General features: G+C 37.3%; 3 protein-coding genes across 3 annotated transcripts in view; 1 reads left to right on the forward strand and 2 right to left on the reverse strand.

Moving 5' to 3' along the window:
• Positions 1–217: 217 nt before the first annotated feature.
• si:dkey-148a17.6 (uncharacterized protein LOC108190685 homolog) lies at positions 218–2271 on the reverse strand. Its single transcript, XM_005934570.2, has one exon. The coding sequence runs from the start codon at positions 2218–2220 to the stop codon at positions 1129–1131; it is 1092 nt and encodes a 363-aa protein (XP_005934632.1). The 5' UTR covers positions 2221–2271; the 3' UTR covers positions 218–1128.
• A 512-nt stretch (positions 2272–2783) lies between these two features.
• Positions 2784–4944, reverse strand: LOC102303886 (delta-type opioid receptor-like). The gene has a single exon (XM_005934572.3). It carries the CDS (start codon positions 4625–4627, stop codon positions 3611–3613), a length of 1017 nt encoding a protein of 338 aa, XP_005934634.2. The 5' UTR covers positions 4628–4944; the 3' UTR covers positions 2784–3610.
• A 2401-nt stretch (positions 4945–7345) lies between these two features.
• Positions 7346–10984, forward strand: part of LOC102303577 (E3 ubiquitin-protein ligase AMFR) — an 11695-nt gene continuing 8056 nt past the window's right edge. Inside the window, exons 1-5 of the mRNA XM_014337545.2 lie at positions 7346–7525; positions 8033–8346; positions 8430–8522; positions 8626–8790; positions 8929–8932. Of these exons, the coding sequence (XP_014193031.1) occupies positions 8092–8346; positions 8430–8522; positions 8626–8790; positions 8929–8932 (517 nt within the window). The 5' untranslated portion in view covers positions 7346–7525; positions 8033–8091. The remainder of the gene's footprint in view (positions 7526–8032; positions 8347–8429; positions 8523–8625; positions 8791–8928; positions 8933–10984) is intronic.

The following is a 10984-nucleotide window of genomic DNA, read 5'->3' on the forward strand; positions in this document are numbered from 1 at the left end:
CCTTTGCTTTTGCCCATGTAAGTCCTCTATATCTAACATTCACACACGTATGGATGCATCAGAAAGCATCCATCTGGAGAGCAACTTGGGGTTAGTATCTTGCCCAATGATGTTTGGCATGCAAACGGGAGCAGACGGGGCTCAAACCACCAACCTTCTGATTAGCAGGTGACCTGCCCTACTTCTTGAACAACAGCCACCCTTTAAGTACAAATGTACAGAGCAACCACTGCCATCTTCTGGCCAATAAATTAATCAAAACTATTGCTGTGTAGCTGTGGGGACAGACAAACATAAAATACTACAACTAACACGACTAATTTGTTAATATGTGCGCCTTTAAAAATGTCTGTGAATAACTGGACGTTGAACTCTGTCACTCCCAACATGTGCAAATGTGACAAACATCAGGGCACAATTCCGCTTTTTTGCTGCTTAGCAAAGGAAACACGTTAGTCTTCATTTGGCAATCTACTCATCGAGAGGAAGTTGAAAGCATGACTATTGTCTGAAGTAGACTATTAGGTCAATTTTAATCTGCCATGGCTGAAAAAAGAACACCTTTATAAAATATTATCAGATTAAAAAGTTTATCAGAAATGTTACAGAATGAGGCAAAAAGGTTACAAATGTTCAAATCCTTATATTAAAGCAGCCAGACAGATTTCTGATGAAGTTCTCCTTGTGGTCATATAAATAAATAAATGAAAGATGCAATAACAGGAAATAACAACCACTGTGCTTTGTCTAATCATAATCCCACACTTACAGGCGGTTTGAACTTATTTATTAATTTTCTCTTTGATGGAATCAACAAAGTAATTGAAACAAACTGTATTTTACAAAACTGAGACATTATTTACATAAAGAATTTTTTATTGGTTATTTGGCCCATGTCATTATGGACATTTAGTACAAAACGTATAGCATTTCTATAAATATATTCACAATACAAACATGCAAAATTGGTAATTTATTAAGTTAGGCAAGTGTAGCACAGATATACTTGTTATTTTTTGTTGCAATTTCATACAAATAAACATCAGTGTTTCAACATTTATTTTATTCAGAAAAAGAATACTGAGTACACAGGAGTATCTACACAGACCAAACAGACATTGTTCAATTTCACTGCCCAGATGGATTGTTTTCACACATTGTCATCAACACACCTATTTGATCTTTTGACTCAGATAGCACATGAGAGGTGCTGGTCTGATTGCTGGGTCTCTTGGACACATAGGACACCTCCCTGTTGCCCTCACCTGGGGAGGTGCTCGAGATGTGGCGGAAGAGCTTCTGGATGCCCGTGTCACGGAGGGAGCTCCTGAAGGAGCGAGCTGCAAACATGTAGAGGATGGGGTTAACTGTGCTGCTGATAAAGACCATGGCTCCAGTGACAAAAACCATAGTGGTCCTCACGTTTTCCAAATGTTCTGCTACATCCTTGTAGGAGTTTTCAGTTCCCAGGATGATCAGCGAGAGGATATTTCCTATGTGATGAGGTGTCCAGCAAATGCCAAATGCAACCACGACACTGGCGATCAGGATGGTGGACTTGCGTTTGGATTTGAGAGTCATCCGAGTAATCCGGCTGCAGAGGCAGCCATAGCAGACCACAAGGATGGAGAAGGGTATTATGTAGCCAACCAGTGTCTCTAACAAGACACACACCAGTTCCTGGGTCACCGAAGTATATTCACGGTACAGGCAGCTATCCTTACCAGAATCTTTGTCAACAATCTGAGTTGGGATGACAGGTATGCTGAACAAGAGTGCTGCAATCCACAGAACCAGCAGTACTTTATTTAGAGCTTGTTTCCTCTTCCAGTGAGCTGAAGCAAAGGGATATCGCACAGCCACAAAACGCTCCACGCTCATGAGGGTGATGAGGAAAACGCTGCTGTACATACACGTGTTGATCATGAACACCATGGCTTTGCAAGATACCACCCCAAATATCCAGGAGTAGGCCAGAGAGTAGATCCACAGAGGCAGGGTGATGAGGACAAGCAGGTCCGCAACAGCCAGGTGTAGAATAATCACCACTGTGTGAGAGCGCTTTTCAACATGTCTCAGGATGGTCCAGATCACCAGCAGGTTCCCAGGAGCTCCAGCCAGGAAGGACAAACCAAGGATCACACACGCCACCACTGTCCCACCATCAAACTCTGAAGGGGCCATTTCCTCTTGAGAAGACAGCTGGTATGTTTTGTTCATGGTGCAAGTCGATGTGCTGACTGTGGTGTCTGCATGAAAAGAAAAACAGATTACTCTAAGTCATCACTTCCCCTTTAAAGCTGTGTGGAAAGCTCAGGAAAAGAGTTTCCTAACAGGGCTTTTTAAGCAGAGATGACTCATGCATGTGCCAGAAGTCCATAACTTCAGGTTGCAGTTTAGTTTTTAAAAAAAAAGTAGAAATGTGTTTATCAAATACTTTTAAACAAACTGATATGATATTAATTTGTAAATGGATGAATAATTAATAAATGATTGACTTTGCTGTATCAAGGGAACAACTCTGCACACAAAAATTACTTTAGCTTTTGAAACTTTGATAAACGTTTCTGTTTCACCACCCCCGTGGTTCTTAGATTTTTGTTCTGCTTTGTTGCTACATCATAAGCCAAAACAAAAGTTCACATTCAGAAACTGAAAAAAGTTCACACTCCACACCTTACTTTTTTTTTTTGTTAAAACCTCAACGATGAAAACAAGATTAAAATAGAAAATGACTCGATTAAAAGTCACACAAAGCAACAAAAAGCTCTTCTTCTGTTTATTTTCCCTGACTTTTGGTTTTTTTTATGTTACTTTCACTTCATTTTTTTAACTGTCTTACCCACAGTTTGAGAACCACTGTCTTCGACTTAGAGAACCACTAGCACATACAAAAACTAGCAGATTATGAATAATTTCCAAAAACATTCTACCTTTGTCACTAAGGAATTGTAAAAGTAAAATTAAAATGGATTCTATGCTGTGTATTTTTGTTTATTGTTTCATTTGCAGGTCTTTACATGGCATGCAGCATTACTGGAAAAGGTATTACGTAATATTTAAACAACAGAGATATTCCTTAGCTTTCATTTCAGTGAACCAAGAAATATTCATCAGCTTGCTAGGAAAATATGATGAAGGATGATGGCACACGTGGAAATATAATTTACTTACAAACATGTTCAGACACTACACTTTTTCAAAAGACTATACATGGTTGACAGGAATTAATGGCTTTGTTTCAGTATTTGGCAGAAATAGTGAAGAAATTGTGCATTACATTTAAGTTTGATAGAACGATACAGCAGTTAAAATGACATTTGGAGCAGTTTTCAGTAGCACTTTTTATTTTTTCAGGTAGGATAACAAACAGAACACCTTACACAATAATGGACAATATCAAATGTTTAAGAATAAAAAAAAAAACCTTATCACAGACATTTCTCAAAACACAAGTTCAAAGTTATGTATTTTGACTGCATTACGTTAATTAAAAAAATATATACATAAAAAACAATGGAGGAGTACAACACATGGCAATAATATGAGTACATTTTCATTTAATCCTTCGTGATTAATAGTAAATGACAAGTGTCACATTTTACCATCATCACAGTCTTTGACACACACAGTCAGATAGCAGCTCTTCTTGTGTACTTGCTGCCCTCTGGTCTGTCTGCTGTTGCACTGCCAGCTCCCTCACTTTGTTTGTGTTAGTGGCTATTTCCTTAAATAGCCTCACTAGTCGGGACTCTTCCAGACTCCCTTGTAAGTTCTTTGCAAAGAAGGCATATAACACAGGATTTACCGAACTACTGATGAAAACCAGGGCACCAACTATGAAGATGATAGGCTTTGATACACAGTCGTCGTCAGTGTCTGGCCAGCTTAAGATACAAATCAGATCAATAATGTTGATAACGTGGTAAGGCAACCAGCACACTGTGAAAGCAATCACTACAGAATGGATGAGAACCATGGATTTCTCTTTTGAATTGAAACTCATCTTCTTGATCTGTGCGGCTACTAGACAGTAGCAGATACTTAGAACAATGAAAGGAACTATAAAGACCAACAAGGTTTCTAGGCAAAGGATGATAATTGTGTTGGTGTCAGAGTTTAATTCCCTAGTGAAACATTGCACATTTCCATCAGTGTTTTCCAGATTCTGTGTTAAGGCAGGCACTCCTAGAAGGAAAGCAAGCAGCCACAAAAGTACAAGATATATTTTTATATTGCTTTTTGTCTTCCAGCGCATCATCAGAAATGGATGACAGATGGCAAGAAAGCGCTCCACGCTCATAACAGTGATCAAGAAGATGCTGCTGAACATGCACACAGTCACAGTGTACACTAAGGTCTTGCACAATACTGCTCCAAACACCCAAGTGTGAGCTAGAGAGTAGATCCATAGAGGCAGGGTGATGAGAACCAGCAGGTCTGCAACAGCCAAGTGCAGAATGATCACCACAGTATGGGAGCGCTGCTTGACGTGTCTCAGGATGGTCCAGATCACCAGCACGTTCCCAGGAGCTCCAACCAGGAAGGACAAACCGAGGATCACACACGCCACTGCTGTGCTGCCATCAAACTCCTCTGAAAGAGACAACTCAACTGAATGGTTCATGCTGCAATTTGATGTGCTCGAAGTGATTTTGGCATCAAGAGCAAAATAAGTGCTGTAAAAGCAGGATTCATTTCCTCTTATAGTTAAATTGAACAGAAACTAAAATGTTTGCACAACCCTTTAAGGGATATGTGACAACATGTTGTACTTGTCATAATTTCCATAATTCTCTCCCTAACAGGAGGGACACCTTACAGGAAAGGGATATTATTGAGTACTTGAGAATCTTATCACACAGTCATCTACAACAACAAAAACCAGTTCTGTTTTCTTACCCCGTGGTTTTTTAGTTTTAAGTTTACTTTTAGAAAAGTGTCAGTTCCACCTTAACATAGGCGGCAGATTTATCATTTTGTTATGGCACTTCTTTTAAGTTAATGCTGGATGTGTGAACATCATTTTTATCTGACACACTTTAAGTGTAATTTCAAAGTGAGTTTCACAGAAAATCAACACTGATTGTTGCAGTTTGTTTGCTTTTTAGATTTTTGTTCAATCATTGGCTATAGCTAAAATATGGATGTCAAAGCAGATGTGAATAAATGAAATTCTTATCCTCTTTTAGATGATTATATTTGTATTACACTTTTACACAAGCATTACAAGTCTGCCATGTGATAGACAATTATTGGAAAAAGAGTGGCCTAATGTGTAAAAAATGAGGTGAGACTGTCAACTTTAACTTTAGTAAATCAGAAAAGATTTGTCAGCCTTCTAAGAAATGAGGACGAGTGATGAATACACATAAAGTGAACCATACAACAATCTGGGATAAGAGTATGACAACTGATTATAGCTTCATCATAGCATCTGTTAGTGGGTGGGATATATTAGATTAACTAGATTACTTGATCCCCAATGCTGTGCCCTCATAAACTGTCTTTAAACTTCCTTTAAACTATGGAAATGTTACACATCTCTCTTTGTGTATGTATGTCTTCCGAAGGCAATAATTAAAACCTGTAGATACATAATTAGAAAAATATACCCGAAGATGTCACTTATTGCTAAATTTGTAATGACAAAAACTGAGCAAATTTGATAAATAAATTAGTATCAAACTGTAGTTAGTTTGGCAGAAATGTTAAACTCATGAACTGAAACTAATCACACGTGTGAGGTCAAATCATTTCTCATAACAGGTTCACTGTAAACGGAAACAGGGTTTAAAGTCAGGCCATTACACAACTGAAACGTTTTTTTTGACAGTCATAGTGAAGCTAATTCCTCAAGCGGATCATAATAACAGTGTTACAGCACCTGTACTGTGCTGTATTAGTTCTACAACTGATTAGGCAATAATATCATGTTAAACCTGTCTTTCCTTTTGGCCCATGCGGTATAAAACTGTGGTGGAGCTGACATATGTGGACTTGCGTGACTTGGGTGACATATGATAAATTGCCTTTTTAAATTCTGCTGTTCTGGCAAACTAACCACATGCCCTCGTTGCAGGGACTTATTTGGTTACATAATCAATAATCAGTAACCCCACTTCTTTTATCAGATTTATTTGAGGAAACTTTAACTAGTTACACATTTTATGTAAAAGAACATGTATGGTAAATCTCTGAACGATGACATTATCTAAGCGTATTTATCTGTCTTAATATAATTCAGTGAAGAAACAGTGACCTCCAGTGGACTTTGGCCGGTATTGTAAGTATCACCCAAAGTCAGAGAAACTAATTTCTTTTATCGTAACAAATACATTCAAACACTTTAGGTATAAATATTTCCCTTTAATTGTACAACTAAAAGAAATCTCTCTCTTTTTTTAAATTATAAATACTTTTAACGAATTTACTTTACATATGCCAAATGAAATTCCTGAAAACGTTATCACCTTATATTACCTTCAAACAACAACAAAACAGATCTAAGCATATAGCTTCAGTGCCGCAATTTCAAGGAAAACTATACTAAATATAGTTGAATCTTTTTTCTTTGTGGACATTACCGATATTGCACAAAACACCTTGAAAAATGCAAGGTTAATGTGAGTTTAGTGTTTTGATATACACAACGCAGAAAACAAAGGTAAGATAAATGCTTAATTTATCTTCAATTTAGATTTTTTTTTATTGCAGCCACTAAAAACAAATAGATTAAATATGTAGAAAGGTATACAGTTAAGTATGTGAATAAAATATGATAAAACAAATGTCTTAATGCGGTAAGACGAATCTGAAGTCCAATAACTAACAATAAGCATGCATTTAACTTTCAAATAACAACTAAAATATTTAAAAATTTCATACTAAATATATTTTTAAGAAAGAAAACAAGGAAGAAAAACAATAAAAAAAATTACAGGATATTAAGGGGATAAGTATAACATTGTGAAATGTATAAACAATGCAGTGCAATAAAGTGTCTTGTGTACACACTAAAAGCAGTTTGAAAGTACAACAAAATGGTTTCAAATGTAAAAATAATTGTACTATAAACACTAGCCTAGAGGTGAAGTCGTTTCTATTTTTGTTGTTTGCACCAAAAATACACCCAATCCCAAGAAATAACGTCTATTCTTGCGTGTTCTGGAAACTCCCACAGTTTACACACTGATTTATTTTTCCAGAATATAATCAAAAGATTAAAGCAAAATACATAAAAACATTTTTTCGTAATCACGGGGGAACGAGTTATTTGTTAAATTAAGCCGCTGAATGAAGATATTTATTTTGTAATGACCGTCACTTTAAAGTTGTCGTGATGACGCTGTTACGCTGCGCAGACGGGAAGCCTTGCTTCAGCTTTCAGCCAGCTGTCTGCTCGGTGAAATAAACATGACGATGTTGTCAAGTATCGTGTTCCCAGTGCCACAGGACTAAAAGTTCAACACTGACTGCAACTGGGAAAGCCGGATATTGTGTCTATTTAAATCTGTGACAAACTGTAAGTGACCATTTAATACAAGTCTGGCGTTTGATGGTTGTTAACGGTGGCTAGCATTAGCTAACCACTAGGCTAAGTGTTAGGTAACATTAGCCAGATAAGTAACTAATGTTATGTGAGTGAACTCCCGTTTGTTCCGTAAAGGTGTTGCTCGTTGATGATGATAAGCCATTTTTACTTACTTTGACTAATTTAATTAATATTCCACTTAAATAAACACGGTAGTAATTATTGCTAAAAGGAAGTTAGCACTGCTTGGCGGCTGAGTGTGGGTTAGCCAAAAAGCCAAAATGTTTAGTAAACGTATATTCTTTTTTTTTGGGGGGGGGGAGACTAACTTTTTAAAAATTAAAAAGATACATTTGCACTTTGTGTCCAAGTTGTTGTTAAAGCACAAAATTCGTGCGTTGCCGAAATGGCTGCTATCGCATCCTGTCTTTGCTCTATTTGCGTAATATTTACTCTTTGTCCCGTAAAGTTGGCCTAACGTCCCTACTGCCTTCACAGGTTGTTGGACTGACACCATTTTAACAAGCTGAGAAGTTGACTCGTAGCTTGCGATTGCAATGCCTCTGCTGTTTTTGGAGAGGTTTCCTTGGCCCAGCCTGCAGACCTACACAGCACTGAGTGTAGCTTTGCTTGCTGGTAGCATCTTCAGTGCCTACACCACAGTAACTGACCCGGGATTTGGGGCCTTGGAAACGGATGAGGCACAGCCTCCCTCCGAGGTGGAGCGTGAACTTCTAAAGAATGATATTAGTAACACAGAACTGGCAACAACTGTCCTGTGGTATCTTGTCACAGACAGTCTCTTTGTGTGGGTGAGTATTTTAGTGCAATGTGTGAAGTGATTATGAAGTTCACACAAAAACTAATGGTGACCTTATTATCTGCACACCTACAGGTGTTAGTGAACACATTCTGCTGCTCTTTGATGTTAATTGCTAAAATGATTCAGTATGTGGTGTTCGGCCCACTCAGAGTCAGTGAGAAGCAGGTAAGTCTGTGTTGTTACAGCTGTTTTTACTTCTTTCAAACAAGAAGCAAATGGTCACTCATCTCATTTCATGTCTCCTCTTTTGTTTTTTATGGTTCATCAGCACCTGAAAGATAAATTCTGGAACTTCATTTTCTACAAGTTCATCTTCATTTTTGGTGTACTGAACGTCCAGACAGTGGAGGAGGTGGTCATGTGGTGTCTGTGGTTCTCTGCACTCGTTTTTCTCCACTTAATGGTTCAGCTCTGCAAGGATCGCTTTGAATATGTAAGTATATAAAAGTATATTTAAATAAATAAATAAAATCAAATCTAAGCATCACTTTAGACAAATATGACTAGACTCGCGTTGCATTTATTGTCTGTGGTTCTTTCTGTTTTATGCCATTTGACTCCTTGAGCCAAGCTGTTTCCAAAGTTTTGTGTTTGTTTTTTCAATGGAGTATAACTAAACCTTCTGTAACCTAGTGGGGATCGGGGATTTTGGGCACTTGAGGAGACTTAAACCAGTGTAAAAGAAAAGGGGGCCCTGGATCATTAAAAATGCAAGTTTCCTCTTTACATGGGGTGCAGCATAATAATAGTATTATCTTAATTGTGGTGTTCCTTTTTTCATATTTGTTGGAAGCCAGACTTGAGAACAGCTAGATTTATGAGAACTAAGGGCTGAAAAATAAAGGAAATGTACTTAAGCCACTGAGAAAGTCAGTGATTATCTGATCACAGTTAGAGTAAACTACATTAGCTAACAATGTTGTAGTTGTGTAGATTTCATAACGAAAAGAAATGAGCAATATGTTTATTGGATATAGGATTAAATATAGGCTTTAAGAATTTTTTCCCATTATGTATATGCAGCCTAAAAGCCTCTGAAGTACACGTGTCATTTCAGTGGCTTATCGGAGAGTAGTGCATCACTCAGAGTAATTATGGGTGATATACCTTACTTGTTCTTTACCAGATATCTGCACAGCTCTTTGAACTCTTGCTTGTTACGAAAGGAGTCACATGTTGCTTAAGAAATATCAGTTAGAAACAGTATATCAATGTCCTTACCATATTACCCTTCTATTTGGATCATAGGAAATGGTCAGTGTGGCGTTAGGCAAGCTCGTGGATCATGAGCTTAATTGCAAAAGTGTATATATACAGGAGATTTTTTGCTTCTGTGCTTTAAAGGAACACAGTTTTTTGTCGTCTACCCTCATTTTGTTTTGTGTGTGGTGTTTTGTTTTTTTTAAAGATTTAGATTTTCTATATTAGATATTAATTCTGCACTTGAACATGGGTACTGGTGCCAGTCTATTTTGTAATTCAGTATGCATGTAATAAATAGAAATCTGCCACAGCAAAGCTTGGCAAATCTAATTCTCTTCCTGCCTAACTGTTTCTGAATATTAAACACTAAGCCAGATTTATCCACCTGAGCAATACTTCTGTACACTTTCTATAAATGCTTATTTAAAAAGTGTGCTTTCCCTCAGTAGACACAGTGTAACTGTACTCTTTTCAGCTTGGGATCTATTAATAGCTTTTTATACTGGGAGGTTGACTGTGACTACTGTTTCAGTTACTACGCTAACATCTCTATCAGACTGTGTTCTGTATGGTGGGGAAAACAAAATGTCACATTTAAATACCTTATAAGTGCTGACATTTAAAACAAGGTTTAAGTTGTTTTGAATGTCAGTTAGACATTCAAAGTTAGACGTAATGTAATGCTGGCTGCTTTAGTATACTAGAAGGTTATTTCAACCTGCCATATTGTAAACATTTCGTTTTGATGTGATTGTGTTCCTCTTGCTGTTTTTGTTTCCGTCTTTCAACTTTAACTGTAAATTTAGTTGGAGGTAGTCCATTATTTGCCCAGCTGTTTCCCGTTTCTGTCTTCCTGTCACTGTGGTTTCTTGCTTTGGGGTGAAGATAAGAAATGCAGGTTGTAGTGCTGAAGGTTTAGCTTGGAAACCTTGTGGTCTTTGTGATACCGAGCAGCTGGTTTTTATATTTTTCACCTTAGTTGTAATCTATAATAATGTGCAAATCTTTTGTTATTTACACTTTGCTAGAAGTTTAGTTGTGCTAATGCTTAGATATTTAGTGGTTGTGTGAGAGGCGTTTTTATTGATAGAAAAGGGTTGTGTAATATTTAGAAGAGTACATGCAGGATTTTCTCTCAGTATGTCACAGTAAAAATTGAGTGTCTTACTGAGCCTCTTAAAACTCTTGTGAGCATCTAAGTGAAATGTTCCACTGTTTGACAAATCATTGTTATACTTCCTTTGTCTACTCATATCCACTAAATTAATTTATAGCTGGGTCTTTTTGGTAACAAAGTTTCACAAAATGTGTGGGATTCAAAGGTCATCCTGAGGAAATGATCTTTAACTTGCATAAACACTGAAAAGAAATCTTAGGACATAAGAAGACGCACAGCATACTCATTTACCTTTGTCTCCCCCCCC

The sequence above is a fragment of the Haplochromis burtoni genome, unplaced genomic scaffold (genome assembly GCF_018398535.1).
Source record: "Haplochromis burtoni strain Fernald_Lab_line unplaced genomic scaffold, NCSU_Asbu1 Contig_187, whole genome shotgun sequence".
NCBI classification, from domain to species: domain Eukaryota; kingdom Metazoa; phylum Chordata; class Actinopteri; order Cichliformes; family Cichlidae; genus Haplochromis; species Haplochromis burtoni.